This window comes from Cololabis saira, chromosome 11 (assembly GCF_033807715.1).
Source record: "Cololabis saira isolate AMF1-May2022 chromosome 11, fColSai1.1, whole genome shotgun sequence".
NCBI lineage: Eukaryota > Metazoa > Chordata > Actinopteri > Beloniformes > Belonidae > Cololabis > Cololabis saira.
In genome coordinates this window covers 1074247-1091008 of record NC_084597.1, presented here as the reverse complement: position 1 = coordinate 1091008, position 16762 = coordinate 1074247, and the positions used below count along the sequence as shown (strand labels likewise).

Genomic DNA, 16762 nt, shown 5'->3' with positions numbered 1-16762 from the left:
CAGGTCTGCACTCTTCTTATCCATAGCAACGATAGTAAATGGACCAATCCAGTTCTTGTCCAGCTTGCCACCCTTTCGTTGCTGACTGCGAATATTTTTTCGCAGCACCATGTCTCCCACTTGAAAACATGCCTGTTTTGCGGATTTAGGCAATGTGTACTTATTTTGGGCAGTGGCTATGTTGTCGCGCACCATATTGTAAATGGCATCCTGCCTTTTAATAGCGTCACCACCTCCTGGTCAAGGTCATTTTCCACGCTTACGTCAGAACCTCACACGGCAGGCGGGCCTCTGTCCCAAACAGGAGGAAGAATGGGGAGAATTTGGTCGTTATGTGCTTCTTGGTCCTCAACCCAAACATCACAGGATCCAGGTAATTGTCCCAACTATCTGGACGTTCCTTTTAGGGCTGCACGATTCTGGACAAAATGAGAATCACGATTTTTTTGCTTAGAATTGAGATCACGATTCTCTCACGATTTTTTTCCAATATAAAATTTATTGCACTTATTACTTTAACTTTGCAACAGCTGAACAAAAATATAATAACAATAAACATCTCTTGTCTTCTTTACACAAACCTTTGAATAATTTAAACAATAATAACAATTTAACAATATTTGTTCCTCCCTGAGTTGAACACCCTTTCAGAAAGGAACCCCCCATTGCCTTTTGCTGCTATTAAGAAGCTGCCGATACAAAAGGTAAACGTTACAAAAAATATGATGGTGCCTGATAAAAGACTGGCATCAACTTTGTAACAGCTGACATTGAACATAAAAACAATAAACATAAAACAAAAAAAAAAAAATTAAATCGTCGTCATTTGGAAATGAGATTGCGTTCAAGCATGAATCGAGATCGCGATTTTTTAACGATTAATCGTGCAGCCCTAGTGTGCAGCTTACTGTAATGAGAACTAAAAAAAACATGGACCCTTCTCTCTGATTGTTCAATGAAGGCTGTTGCTATTTCTTTTTTTTCCATTTTCTTCAGCTTGTCCCTATGGACGTGGCAGATGGCGATGCTTTTTAGCCTCGACTGAGCAGAGGTGGAAAAAGTACTGAAAAATTGTAATTGAGTAAAAGTATCTTTACTTTGCTTAAATCCTACTTAAAGTAAAAGTACTCATCTAAAAATGTACTCGAGTAAAAGTACAAAAGTACTTAATTTAAAATGTAATTTGAGTAAAAGTTACTTTCAGTTATTTAATGCAAAAAAAGGATGAGTCACGAATCAAATCCAGCACAAGTTGTTTTAATTAACTTTGAGGCATTTTAAAGTACACATTAAAGTACACATTAAAGTACATATTAAAGTTAAACATCCACACTTGTAAAAGCTCAGCTGAGCTCAGTAACATGATCCTTTTACTTCTGCAGAACAAAAAGGACAGTCACAACCTGTACAAACTACTGTGCAAACTATTGTCAGTCATATTGTCCAACCGACAAAAATAAAACCAGAATCAAAGTATTCAAACACAAAATAAATGTCCGCAGGATCCTGCTATTCACAATAAACCAAAATAAAATGCACACAAGATTTTCACCATAAATGTTGTACTCAGTAACGTGAGGGAGTTCAAATGTAGCGAAGTAAAATACTTGGGTCAAAATGTACTCGAGTAAAAGTAAAAATTACATATTTCAAAAACTACTTTTTAAAATTACAAATTACTCATAAAAAGTACTCAATTACAGTAACGTGAGTAAATGTAATTTGTTACTTTCCACCCCTGCAACTGAGACATGGATGACCGGAGCCGTGTCTTCAGGCGCTGCAGGGCACTGAAGCTCCTCTCCGCCACACAGGAGGACACCGGCACCACGAGCAGCAGTCTCACCAGCGTCTCCACTTGTGACCTCTGCTGACCGCCCTCTGAGGATTTCTGCAGCTTCTTCACAGGTCGTATATTCGTTGTTCGCCTTAAACATGGCTAGCTGTATCTGCAGTGCCTGTTGTTCCAGTTCTGGATGTTGCTTCACGATGTTTCCCTCTGTTTTCCCGTTCACCAGCATGTCCTCCAGCTTAACCTGCTTGTCTACGCTTGAAAGGAATTAAAGAGGAAAGGCAAAAGGAAGAAAGGAAAAAAGCAAAGGAAAAAGAAGAAAAAAAAGTGAAAGGAAAAAAAGAAGAAAAAAAGGTCAAACATTTTTGAAAAAGCTCCAGGAGCCACTAGAGCGGCGCTAAAGAGCATGGGTTGCCGACCCCTGATCTAAATAAATGATCCAAAAACATGGAGGCGTTCATCATTTAAGTCGACTAGCCTCTGACAGATAAGTTTCCTGTCCAATGCATCCAATTTTTCTTGATGCACAATGTTGTTTAGCCGGGTCTGCGTCATCGTTGTTCTTAGCCGGGTCTTTAGACGTCTCAAGGCGCTGAAACTTGGCTCTGCCTCCGCTGAGGAGGCAGGAACAACCATCAGCAGTCTCAAGAGGACCTCAACTTGCCTGAAAAGATGTCGCACCTCTGGCACCATTTCCCAGAAAATGTCTGCTACCTCTGAGGAAGATGTATATGCAGGGGCGTAGCCAGAGAAAAGACTCTGGGGTGGCCACCTGGGGCCAGTCTTTTAATCGGGGTGGCCAAGTGACCAATACAAAGAAGACACAACAGAACAATAGAAATGCCCAAAAATAATACAATTTATTATGAAATAACAAGAATAAAGTTTTCACAGCTTACAGAATTATCTCTGAGGACATCGTGCTCCAAGGCGTTCGTGCGTTTTGCGTGCGTTTTTGCATGCATTCGTGCGTTTTTTCATGCGTTCGTGCGTTTTGCGTGCGTTTTTTCGTATGTTCGTGCGCTTTTTCGTGCGTTTTTTCGTGCGTTTTTTTGTACATTTTTTCGTGCGTTTTTTCGTGCGTTTTTTCGTACGATTTTTCATACGTTTTTTCATACGTCATACTGTTGTTCCAGTTCTGGATATTGCTTCACGATGTTTCCCTCTGTTTTCCCGTTCACCAGCATGTCCTCCAGCTTAACCTGCTTGTCTACACTTGCCTGGTCCAACCGAACCTGTACCTGGGTGGCTGCGGTGTCAACAGCACATCGATCATATTATAAAAGATCATTCGTTTGGTGCTGTAGGACCCTGTCACTTTATCTAAATTGTCTACCCCCCTTTGGTGGCATTGTAATGGAGGATCATGCTTGGTTTCTGGTCCTCTCTTGTGCTGATTTCAGCATTTCTGTGCAGAGTGCTCATGAGCACAACATTTGTTCCCTTTTTGGGGCAGTAAGACACTAGGGCTGTGGTGTCTGTGATGCAAACGTGGAAGATTGAGACTGTTCTTGATCACCAGCAGCTCAGCAGGGAGTTCAGTCCTGTTCTTTCGGACAGTTCCGACCATTGTGAGCGTTCTCTTCAGAAGCTCCTGACCCAAGTTGTAGTTGGTAAAAAAATTGTGGCAGGTTATGTTGCGTCCCCTGAAACTCTGTGCCATGTTGAGCACTACCCTTGTTCCCTGATTTTTCTCTGGGGCTCCTCCAACCGGCTTTCCAGTGTAAACCTGCATGTTCAAGCATAGCTGGTGTTTGCATCACATGCTGCCCAGATGTTGATGCCAGATTTAGCTGGTTTGGAATAGTGTCCGACCGATCAGCCTTTTTTTCGATTATTTCGATCACCGATTAGGGGGAAATCAAAAAGACCGATAGCCGATATCAGCCGATACGATTATTACCCTTTTTTTCCTTTTTGGGAGAAAACAAATTTCAATACAAGAATTCATTTAAATGAATCGTGAGCAATTTATTGCTTTAACTAGGAAGGACAGCAATATTCACTTTGCACGGCTCACACATCAAAAGTGCAAATTATGGAACATCAAACAAAACAAGCAGCATTTCAGTTATTAAAAATAACATTAAGTGAATTTTCTCTTTACATAAAATAAAAAAGCTGCCTATAAAAAATAACAAATTAAGAGGAATAACAGCCTCAATTTTAGAACAGTCAGGCACAATACTCCCAATTCCCAGACCCAAACAAGTGCCTACTTGGAGGTAGTAACAGTAAGCTAACTAGTAAGCTAGTAAGCTAACGAGTACACATGACAAACCAGCCCCCGGGTCTGGCAGTCAGAAGGCGCGCCGATTTTTTCCAGTGGCCAACCGCGGTACTGCAACCAAAAATCCCATGCGGCCCAGAAAGCTTTTTTCCCATAGACCGCAATAGTAAAAGAGAAGCCTCTAAAACTGTTCACAGGACACCTCCAGCTGCAATCCCCGGCAATTACTAATCTTTGTATTCTATATTTTTAAATCATGGACTTTATATCCGTCAAAAATGTTTTATAACGGCCAGAAAAGTAAAAGAAAAGTCTCTTTCTGGGCGTGACGTCACGGCTGACGTCACAGCCGTGTCCGAGCATTCCACGGATGTTTTATATTAATATATATTATATAATTATATTATATTAATACATTAATAATATATGTAATGCTATACATGTAATAATATACATTAATTAATATATTATATTAATACATATTATATTAATATTCGCGTCATTGCCCCGGGGCATGATGGGAGGTGACTCAACTGCGCATGCTCTATGGGCCGCTGTATGCGGAAGTAAACCCGGAAGTGAGAGATTTTTTCGGCGTATGCGCTGGCTGAGCAGAATGCATTGAAATGAATGGGCGGCCATTTTTGACGTCCGATCCAGTTCTATTAATACATCCATGTGACAAACAACCAAACAGTACAGGTTGTGAAAATGGCTACACAGGTTGTTTTTTTAAGTGCAAATATTTACTTAAGTTTACTTAAGTTTGAGCATGTTGAACATTCTTAATACAAAAAGAAAATGCAGTATTTCAGTAAATTTCTTAATTTTTCTTTAAAAAAAAAAAAAAAAAAAATCGAAATTATTTATTTTCGATTTTTTTTTTGGGGGGCCGATATCGATTATTAATAAAATTATGAATATTGAATTCGATAATCGGCCACGGACGATTATCGGTCACCCACTTGTTTGGAAGGCATGTATTGCCTAAATGGGCAGCGACCTCTGAATGCCACCAGCCTTTCGTCCACTGTGATATTAGGGCCTGGGGTACAGAGTAGTGGAAGTTTCTCTACCCACTTGTCCCACACTGTCCTAATAGCTGCCAGCTCGTCTCTCTCCCGTCTACCAGCCCTTGTCTCTCGATTATCAAATCGGATTACTCTGGAGAAAACGTGAAAAGTCTCCAGAGACCTTGTCGCTGCCCGTCTCAACATCCCTGTGAGGGACCTAGCAGTCGACACAGGGACGCTGACTCAAAAAGGTTAGCAAAATAGCTTTAAGTTATTTTCTTTCTCAAAAACTCTAAAAGATAACAAGATTTAGGGCCTTTTCAAGTTTACCAAAACCAAAAAGACAGGACATAAAACCAAACACCCTCCTGAAACAAAGAAACTGCCTTATATACAATCAGACCAAACCAAAATAAATTACAGGATAATTACCAAATCAATTAAGCTTACAAAAGGAACAAAACTTGTGGAAAAGACAAACTATATATTTCTAGATAAATAACCTACTCCAACTAATATTTACATATATACACAAACTTATCCAACTTAGATTAAACTTAACAAAACCCCATCAAAATCTTAAATCCCCCACGACTGGAGAGCAGATGATGGTGCCGAGCAGGTCTTAAACTGGAGGAACATTTCTGCCCCTCCTTTGCCGTTTCCACCCGGACACCAGTCGCTGACGCACACCTCACTGGGATGTGAGTCGGCCAGACTCAGGACCCCCACAGCGGGCATGGGAAATAAACAAACAAGAAATAATTATTATCCTATCCAGATTCCAGACTGAATAAGCTGCTGAATAATTTCATTTTCAAAAATGCACATTTCTTATTGTTCACTTGAAATATGGCAGATATGTTTACACTAAGTACATATCTTGTTTACTTGAATTAATGAACTCATTAAATCCAGGGCTTGAGCGTTTTCAGTGTTTTCACCAATAGAGGGCGCTCTCATGCAAGTGCAGCTTTCCCTGGTCAAAGTTAAGGAAGTCAAAGAGACAATGTTTACATAGTCATACAATACATTATTTTGTGTCTTTGAAAAATACATGTCAAATGTTCAAAAAACCTTGTTATTTACTTAATGAGTGTTGTTAGAGGAACTGAGTTCATTAATTGGCTATTTATTTACAAATGTAGCCACAGATGAAGACAAAATCAATCTTGGGTGGAAAAAAGCATTAAAAATCACAATAATCCAAGAATCGTGGCACCAATAATTGAATCGACAATCGTTATAATCGAAGAATCGAAGAATCGAAGCTCCAAAAATCGAATTGAATCGAATCGTGAGGTCCTTGTTTGCACAACCCTACTGGACAGGAGCCACTCTGTGCAGATTATCCTTAAATGGCTGGTTAACCACCACATCCAACACCTGTAGTTGGCTTGTCTTCCCCCTGGTGTGATGACCAGGTCACCGTTCATCTTCCTCACCTCAGTTTTGACATCATCAGTCCGGTGAAGGCATCCAAGACGAGCATGTTTTAACCAGTCCACCACAAGTTCCGTTTCCATCCAGCCCGTTTCCTGGGCACGCACCACAATGCCAGCATTACCGGCGCCAGAGCTAGGGGTCTCTGGTCCGGTGTGAGTACCAGATTGTATCGGGCTGAAATATTGTGCATTTTTTCCCCGCGATGGTATTTTTTTGCCATGTTAAGCTAGGAAGGTAGTTTTTCACCATGTCTTCACATTCAAAACGTCTTTTTTGGCAATTGCGGATTAATCAGTGAGCGCTTAGTTGACGTTACATTTTTTTTGAATTATATTTATATAATGTATTATGACTATTTTGCTTAGACATTTACAGATTCAACAATGAGAACATATAGAGACATACACTTCTGTAAAGTCAGAAGCAGCAGATCATAGTGGAGGTAAAAGGGAGAATTCTGCAGCAACCACACCACAGATTATACCATTTGTAATTGTGTTAATAATACCTCTGAAATCAGGCCTGACGAAAGGCTTCAACTGAGACCAGTTGGTCTTCTGTTCCAGCTCTGTACCCTCCATAGTGGACAAACATAGGGCCCCTTCCCTTCAGGCTCTAGCCGCCCTCCTTTACGGCCTTCCTGCCTTTTATTTGCCTTCATGACCAAGTCTCCATCTTTAAAGGAGAAACACTTCACCTTCTTCCCCTTTCTTTTGCGATACTCTTTCTTTTGAGAGTCCTGGGCTTTTTTATTGTTGCTGTAGATCTGGGATAAAATATACACACAAAAATATATTTCTCTCAGGAGTGCTAGGGGGATGACGAAGGAGAACCAGCTGACCAGGTAAGTGGTGAACAGGTAAGTTTAGCTTAGGACTTTCTGTCAGGGGAGCTAGGGGGTGACGACGAAGGACCCCCCCCCCCACCTACCCTGGGCCCGGGACAACAGACCCGTTTGTCCCCCCCTATCGGCGGCCGTGGGCTCTGGTAATGGGCATGCCTTCGTTAAGTTTTTCAAAAACAAACTCACACACTCTCTGGTCAATCTGGTGGAAGCGGCCGCTTTGAGAACCACGATAAGCTTTTCTCTGGCTGTTAGCATTTTCCAGACGGTCTTTTACGGCGCGCCATCTTCGGACGTTTCACTCCGTTAGCCCATACTTCATGGCTGCCTGACAGTTGTTTAACGTCTCTGCTGCATTGACTACCATTATCTTAAAATTAGCGTCATAACTCTGCCTCAGCTGTCTGCTAACCTGACCAACTTTTGATCCACTTTGCTCCGGACGATCACCGTCTCTCCATTTTTCATCCCTCGTCACTGCAGTTGAGCTGTGATTGACAGCTGTCATGGCGGAGTCACTTGCTTTGCAGAAAACTGGCGCCCTCTGCTGTCGGGCACCAGCATGTGTCTATGGTCTTCTTCCCTGTTTCTATGTCTTTTCTCCTTTTCTAAATACTGCTGCCTCCTCTCTTCATCAGCATCACGCCTGGCACGGTAGCGCCTCTGCTTTTCAGCTGCGCTTAGAGGTGGCCCAGATCTCTGTAGAAAACCATTTAAAATGTTTAAAATGTCTATTAACCTATTGAAAATTATCTGAATATAATTTAAACATAGCTCTATTTATTTTGAGTTAATAATCCCATGAAATCTTAACATGCTTAGGCTACCTAGTGGCAATAAAAGGGAAAAAAGGCTATTTATATTCTGGAAAATATGGCAATACATTTAAAACATGTTGATCATGCTAAGTTATACATGCACATTTCATTTGACTATAGATAATATATTGTTTCTTATGAGTGAACTGAAGGAAATGCAACCCTGTTACCAGACTGCGGTAAAGTGAGCCGCTGTTTGTCTTTCGTTGGGTGCGCACTAGAGTAAATACGGTTCTCGAGCAAAGTGAAGGTCCTAAAAGATACATAAAACCTACGTGCTTTTACTGGAGAAATGTGGAGAAAAATCACCTCCAATATGAGTCAACTTCTTAGTTATATTTCACTGCCGTAAAGGGGAGAAAAATCACCTTTCAGTGCCATTTTACTGCATTAATGTGGAGAAAAATCTGTTTAAAATGACCCCTATAATAAAAGCCATTTACAGAATGCTGACATTTGATCTTACCTCACATCAGTTCCTTCATAGGTGTGTTCCTCATTTTTTTTTGCATATTGTTCCTGACGTCTCACTCTACCTCTGGTACAATTTTGGTAACATTTTACTGTAGAAATTTGGAGAAAAATCCTTTTGAAATGACCTCTATAATAAACTCCATTTACAGAATACTGACCTTTGACCTCATCTCACATTAATTCCTTCATAGGTGTTGTTTTGGGAGAAATCTCAAATAGGTTCTAGAGTGGTCGGCTGTACCCAAAATGAATCACACACACACACTCGCCTTTGCTATAAGATATGAATACATTTATTAGCAAAAAAGCAAGCATTACATAGAAGACATCCACAAAACTACCCGTTCTAGGATAAGTGTCGAATTACCCCCCACAACTCGGCAGTACACACAATATCACTCGTTTGCTAGGGTGACGCGACAAGCTATCCCCCGCAAAACAGTGGCAATCAACACAGTTGCAATCATCACACACAGGGGAAAGGGTTTTTAAGGCCTTCTTACCTCGACACGGAACTGGAGAGCCAAGGCAGTCCGGTTTTGAATAAGCCAAGGAAAAACCCAACGCCGGGCGTTTTGCCAGTACCCACGGCCGACTCTGGCTATACTTCCGGTTTCCCTGTCTTTTATACCTTTCCCTCAGCACCTTGCGGAGGGGGGGGGGGGAAAGACCTATTCGCCCCCCCGTCCGCAAGCTCTCAAAACAAGTTTCGGCTCCCACGGGACCCAAAATCCCGTGCGAACCAGGCCCTTCCTCACAGAAAAACAGGCATTTGCTATAATAAACAGCAGGTGCGTGGCCAACTAAAACTAAAGCTGTGTTTTGGGAACCCAGGGCATCTTCAGGACACAAAACTTATTTTTTCTCACTTCAGGTGTGTTCCTCATTGTTTTTGCATATTGTTCCTGACGTCTTACTCTTACTCCCATGCATGGACTTGAAAATATCACTGTAGCACTGGCAATGATGTCATCCATCTCTGGCAGGGAGCCCAAATATATGCATGGCCAGTCTGTAGTACCTTTGGACACTAAAGGCAAACGCAGAAAAATCATTATCATATTCCTTTAATTGCCTGTTAAAACTATATTAGTAGATAAATACATGAATAAAAACATATGACTTTTTCTTGCACAGATCTTTGGCGTTCTTCATTATGTGGCTGAGACACCGATGAAGAATGGGAATGTCAAAGTTTTCCCCGATGAATTGTCCTGTGATAATCTCATAATCCTGCTGTATGAGATGTTCCAGATTGATCTGGCAGAAAAGTCCATGAAATTGCCTGAAGCAGCACAGAGAATCCATCACATATAATCATCACAGGTCTTTTTCATGATTTATGTCCATACAGTTTAGAGAGGTCTGTCTTGAATGCCTGTAGAAAATAAAGGGCCGAGGCTGTTGTGTGATCACAAGTCACATAAGTAGCAACAGGTAGAGGCAGTGCTTAATTTGTCCAAGAAGAGGTCCCGGAACATCGAGGGGGTACCCGGGGGGGGGCATTGAGCATAATGCATTTAAATGCATCAATCTGGTGCACTTTGGAAAGCTAGAATAACAATAATAGGGTGTCTGCTGCCTTAACTTACCTTGGAAACATAGCTCCGGAGCTTCTCTACCCGGCTAAACTATTCTCCGCTCCTCTGTTTGTGTGTGATGCCGCGTTCCATTTGTCCTCGGAAGTCGGAATTTCCCAGTTCCCAGTCGGAATTTTCAACTGGAACGCCCCTCGAAGTCGGATTTCCTACTGATTGGCTGCATCAACCCCAAAATAACGCCGTTTTAAATCGTACAAACACAATATTGGTATCGTTGGAAAGGGAAAAATGTCCTCTTAATTTTGGGGGGGGCTGAGATCAAATTTGGGGGGGCTTCAGCCCGTTTTTTTATTTGTAGTGAGAACATAATCCACAGCAACCGACACAAATCCATTCATGTGTATGTGTCCGCGGCGCAAGGACCACATTGATTGTGCTGCAGCTGCCCTCATCGCCGCTTGTTGCTTTTCTGATTCGTTTTGAAGAATCATGCAACTCTTCCTTCTTTTTGAAAAAATAATTCAGCTGTCTTTTTGACATGTTTGCGTTGCTCGCTGCTGGCTCCCCAGATCCAGCAAATTTCCAAAGTTTTTTTGGTCGGGGGCGTGGTTTGCTGGCCCATCTTTTCATTGCATCAACAAATCTCCGACTCTTTCAAATTACGTTAAATCTTTATAAACAACATGAAATTCTTGGGATTTGTTCTGTAAATGAATTTATGCATATTATTATTTTTTATACATTAAAAAAAACGTTTTTATATTATTATTGTTTTATATATATACGAGAGGTGCCGGATCTGCCCAAATAAGTCCCGGAACGCAGGGAGGCCAAAATCGAGAGGTGCCGGATCTTGTTCCGGCAGGATCCGGCACAAATTAACCCCTGGGTAGAGGTGAAGCACCCTTAACAGGATTTGTAGCGGACCCTTGGTTCCAATAAAAAGGCGGAGAGATTCGTACGGGTGCTCAAATTTTATTACTATACCGGGCACCGTGAAAACTGACGGGAAGATACAGAAAAAAGGAAAAAAGGGGGGGATTCATGTAAATTAACAAGCATTCCACAATTAAACATCACATACATACATGCATACATCACATTCCATGATGCCATCCGTAAACAGAAATATAAAAAGATACACTGCTTAATGTAGTGTGCATTAATATGCATTGTCTCGTCTAAATAAACTTTGAAAATACCTTTATTAGAGCGCAATCAGTGACCACTTTTAAAATTCTAAATGTATTAATATTAAAAAATAGCAAAAGCAGCATCATTTAATGAAACAGAACATCCCAAAGATTTAAAATAATACAAATACCTGGTTCCACTAGCAAGGGCTTGTTTAGGAAGTGTTAGTGATTGATGGAGGAAACATCCCCACAATTAATCAAACTAGAAATAAACAACTCAAATTAATGTCAAAGAAAGAAAACCCATAAAATAAGAACCATTTTAATTAAGACCTGTCATCAAATTCAAACTTACTTGAATAAAGTCATGAAACAAACAAAAGAAACGGAGCACAAGCCGACCCACAGGAGACACAGGTGTGGAGATTTACAGCAGAATAATCCCCTCCACTTTCTACCTTTACATCTCTGCTAAACCACGCTGGTGGAAACTGACCACCAGGTGGCAGTGAAAACAATTTACCGGCATTTACAGGATTCCTGACGACCAACTCGTAAACATAAAATGGTGCAGAACTTGCACCGTCCTTTTGGACAATGCTTCCCGTAGCATCCAGGTAGACAATGTCTGTTTTGAAACGCTTGTAGAAGACAGACAGTGTCTTCTTTGACCAGAGCATTACACCCTTTGGATGCATAAGCACCTTCTGCAGCACTTCCTTGTCTTGTCCACTTTTTAAGTTCATTTGGACGACACCTCTTTAGCTTCCTTTGACTACAGGAAAGGTTCTTCAAAACCTTTGGACTTGGAGCTTCATCCCTACAACCAGAATCCATTACTGTCTCTGGGAGCTTTTGAAGTGACTCCAATCAGAGCATGTGAGCGGAGTGGAGCGGCGAGAATTTCCGCTCCTCGCTCACAAAGGTTGTTACCGCTCCGCTCCGCCCTCAAAGTCGCAAAATGCCGCTCCAGCCATAACCGCTCCGTGCTCCAGTAACACTGCAACCCGCTCCGCTCCGCGCAGCGCTCCACGCTCCGCTCCAAAAATGTTTGCATGCATATAAAATGCACATGTTTACCTGAAGCCTTAGATCTAACCAGAGGTGGATGAGAGAGAGAGAGAGAGAGAGACTCAGCAAAGTTACGTTCCTTGCAGCCAGTCACGGAGCCGAGAGGAACAATTACGCAGAGCCGACATAGTTTTAAAGTCCAAAAAATAGATATTTACTGACAAGAAAAAATAAGAAAATAATTTCACCTAACGGAATTATCTGGTTTAATACACTTTTGTTTATTAACCTTTCCCGAAACAATGTTTCATTCACTGTGTGTTCGGGTGTGTGTGTGTGAGACGTGTGGGTGCAGCGGAGGAGAGAGAGGGAGATGCAGGTGTGCGCGTGTGGAAGACCGGTACACGTGTTCAGTTACTTTTCAGTGTGTCCTCCGTTAGTTTCAGTCGTCGGTCCTCACGTGTTTTGTTTGCTCTTATTACATGTTTGTAATAAATGTGCGAGGTTGCACGGACAGCATTTTTCCTCCGTCCTTTTTTCCTTCACTTTCCCCGGACTCCTAACGCCGGTTACGAGCCAGAGACCGAATTAAAATGAGGGGTAACGGAGCGAAACTGGAGCGGGATGACGCCCCGCTCCACCCCAATCATCCTAGAAAAAAAAATCCCGCTCTGCGCTCCTTTCAAAATTCGCCGCTCCGCTCCGCCGCTCGCTCACGCTCCGCTCCGCTCACATGCTCTGACTCCAAGTACAAAGTCCTGGGAAACTTACTGTCAAGTTTAACCCCGTAAGATGGACGTGCATCAGCACGCAACGGTCTAGACTTTAGATCATTGGTCGGCAACTGGCGGCCCGCGGGCCAAAATTGGCCGTCTCCAATAATATCAGCCAGATGACATTGAAACGACAATTTCATAGAGAATTCAAAGCCTTTATTTAGAAAAGATAAAATAAACGTAGAATCTTCTTGATTCCGGACGCACACCGGCTTGTGGTGGGAACGTGGGACGTATGCGCTTCTGAAATTACAGAGCAAAAAAAAGAAAAGGAGAAAGCGAAAATAAATTACTATTTAAATAAAATAAAGCAACAATGAATATATCTAATAAAAACAGTAATGGCAGTCTTAAAAGATTACTCACTTAATGGGAAAACTGGCATCTCCCTTCAGTCACGATCTTTTGGATGTCTGGAGATATGGATGTGACTTTAACCCGCAAGCAGTTCTCCAGATTTTTTGTGCGTCAGGCGGTTCCTCTCGTGCGTCTTAATGGCATTCATAGACGAAAAGGCCGACTCGCATGTGTAGGTGGAGGGAAACATCGTCAGCACATAAAATGCGAGTTTTTTGATCCAGCTGTACTCATCTGAGCATGTCATCCAAAAGTCATCCACCGATTGCGCACTTTTGAGCGCATCACTGACCAGGGAGGTTGTTTGGAAATCAATAAGCTCCATTTGAAATGCGGCCTCATCCAACAATGGGATGGTTTCTTTAGCCAGGGAGGAGAAATCCGCACTTCGGACAGTGAGAGGGTCACGGACAAAAGCGACGATGTCCCTCGGGATGGAGTAGTCCTCAAACCTGGACTTGAAGTTGGCCCGTAGCTGTTGGATGAAATCCACCATCAGTCCTGTCACTTCTCCCCGCACCTGTGATTTTAGTGTATTGAAGTGCAGGAGCCTGCCAGTTGATAGGTCTGACTGGAACAACTCCAGTTTCCTGGTGAATGACATGGACATTTCATCTTGGAGAAAGGCAAGGTGGTCGTCTGCAGCTCGCATCTTGCTTAATCTCAGGAAAGCCTTTACCTCATCCAGTAGCGCACAGAAGCGCTCCAGCGCTTTGCCTTTACTCAACCAGCGCACGTCGTTGTGGAGCAGCAGGTCATCGTGAGTGCCATCCTCTGATTCAGACACAAGTTGTCGGAAAAGACGGTGCTGAGTGCTTGATGTACCCCTGATAAAATTAATGATGCGCATCACTTTATCCATGACCCCCTTTAGCTCCCCACTGAGCCTGGCGCACAGGACACTCTGGTGAATGAGGCAATGCAATCCGTGCGTTTGGAGCGCGATCTCCTTCAATCTGCTCACCAGACCTCTGTGCTTTCCAAGCATGGCCGGTGCCCCGTCTGTCACGATGAGGTTGATTTTCTCAAAGGACAATGAATGCAGCCTGAAGACTTCCTCCAGTTTGTTAAATATAATTTCTCCGGTGGTGTTCCCCTCTAATGGAATTAAAGACAGCAACTCCTCCCTGAACTCCTTCCCATCAAAATATCTCACATAGACACACATCTGGCTTACATCTGTGTTGTCTGTGCTCTCATCAATGGCCAGAGAAAAGTAATTGGCCTGACTCAGACCACTGAGAATGACTCCATGCACAGCATCCGACAGTGCGTCTATGCGCCGGGTAGCGGACCTCGCAGAGAGAGGCACCTGTTTCACCGAGGCAATCACGCCATCCATTGATTTATCAGTAGGCAGCTCCTCCAAAACTGCCACCATTACCTCTTTAAAAATCTCTGCGTCAGTGAATGGTCTGTTGTGCCGGGCGAGCACCCATGCTGCTTTAAGGGACGCACTTGTCACTTTTTGTTGCGCTGTGAGGCCTCGTACCAGGATCTTGCTGCTGTGCGCATAACTGGCTGTCAGCGCTTCAAGTTTGTGCCTCCTTGTCCCTGTCTGGAGCGGATAGGCCACTTTGAAGGTGCCATGCTTTGTGTCGTGGTGCCGTCGGATGTTGTATTCTTTGCAAACTGCAACAACTTCGTTGCAGATGAGACACACAGGCTTGGCATTTATGAAATCAGGTAGGATGAAAGCATACTTCTCTTTCCACTCTTCTTTGTCTGTCCTACCCTCGCTGTCAACTTTCCTCTTCAATGCTTTGGACAGTGACATTTTGTCTTATAACTAGCAATGGTTGCTAATGTCTCTGTGCGTTCCCGCGACGAGGGGGTGCTTTTCACGGCAGATGTGCTGTATACGGCACAACACCTGTGTGTCAGTATCATGGATCTATTAATAGTATCAGCGCAGACAGACTGCATTTATGGTTCCGCGTTAAAACGACGGCGTAGCCGACGCGTAGGGTCGCGGTGCGGTGTGCGTCGCCGCGTACCCTACGCCTTCGGCTCTGCGTTGGTGTGACGCGGAACCATAAATCAGCCACCGGGAGCAACAAAACTTATTAAGGAGCATCAAACTCACTCTTATCTATGCGGAAATAACGCTAAAATATAAAGAAGGCTTCCCAAACTGTGATCTATGGTGAAATAGGAAAATTAAGATGTGAAACTCTTCTAAAGGTGACACATGCATTTAATTGACTTCATGGCGCCAGCCTTGGCGTTTATTATTACGCAAATGTGGAATGTTTGGGTCCGTCTAATTTCGTCAAATTAAATTTGGAGATTCACCGTTCACATTTTTATGTGTATGCGTTGTATGAGAGAGAGATGGAGAGGGCGAGGGAGGGAGGGAGAGACGTGGCCTGTACGTCGTTGTTTTTTGTTTTTTTGCAGTTTGGGTGCACAATACACTTGTGTGTGTGTGTATTAAAAAGAGATTTTGCAGTACTCTGATTATCACCAAGTTACTTATGGTTTCATAACGCAGCCAGAGTAGCGCTAAAGCAGTAATAGCAAACTAATAACAGTCTGTAGCAAATTCAAGTTACTTTATTTAAACTAATGACTTTCTTAAATTACCTTTTTGTACAAGATATAATCAGGGCTGCACATAAGTGGGCCGCCAGAGCGCATGCGCTGTCAAAATCCACAGTGCGCTGTGAATCTTGTGCTGCGAAGCGTTTTTGCGTACCAACAGCTGGGGCTCATATTATTGGTTGTGGCCAGACCAGAATACTAATATTAAAACATCTATTGGGAGAGCTTTTCCCCAGAACTGCCACTCAAAGTTGGTACTGGGCTGGCCAATCACAGCGCGTCCTTACTCCCCCTCCATGATCGTTGCGCAGGGAGAGAGGTAAGGATCAGCTTTACTGAACAAACTCCGACACGTCTCGTCAAAATGTCCAAGAAGCAAGCGCCATTAAGTCATTATTTTGGCGTTCCACCACCACCAACTCCAAAGAGACGCCAAACTGAACCACTACCCGTGGATAGAAACAGAAAACGTGTTTGCCGAGAAGTGGCTGCATGATGTTACGCGGCGACGCGCACCGTACGTTCGCGCTCCCGCGTATCCTACCCCGTAAGCTCTGCGTTGGTGCAACGCGGAACCATAAATCAGCCAGCGTCCTTCACTGCATGCAGCAGCAGTTACTGCACCAGCAAGACTCTGCTCTGATTATGGATCACAGTTTATGAAAACCCCAAATACAAAATAAATTAGAGAATATTTTATGAAATCAATAAACAATTCCATCATCAAAATTATAACAAATAAAGGTTTAACATATCTTACTTTGCATGTAATAAGACTAG

General features: G+C 42.8%; 1 protein-coding gene across 1 annotated transcript; it reads right to left on the bottom strand.

Moving 5' to 3' along the window:
• Positions 1 to 13514: 13514 nt before the first annotated feature.
• Positions 13515 to 15215, bottom strand: LOC133454840 (SCAN domain-containing protein 3-like). Its single transcript, XM_061733564.1, has one exon. It carries the CDS (start codon positions 15213 to 15215, stop codon positions 13515 to 13517), a length of 1701 nt encoding a protein of 566 aa, XP_061589548.1.
• Between the last annotated feature and the right edge of the window lie 1547 nt (positions 15216 to 16762).

Excerpts from the sequence above, each read along its gene's own strand:
- LOC133454840 (XM_061733564.1), bottom strand. The coding sequence starts at position 15,215 with ATGTCACTGTCCAAAGCATTGAAGAGGAAAGTTGACAGCGAGGGTAGG.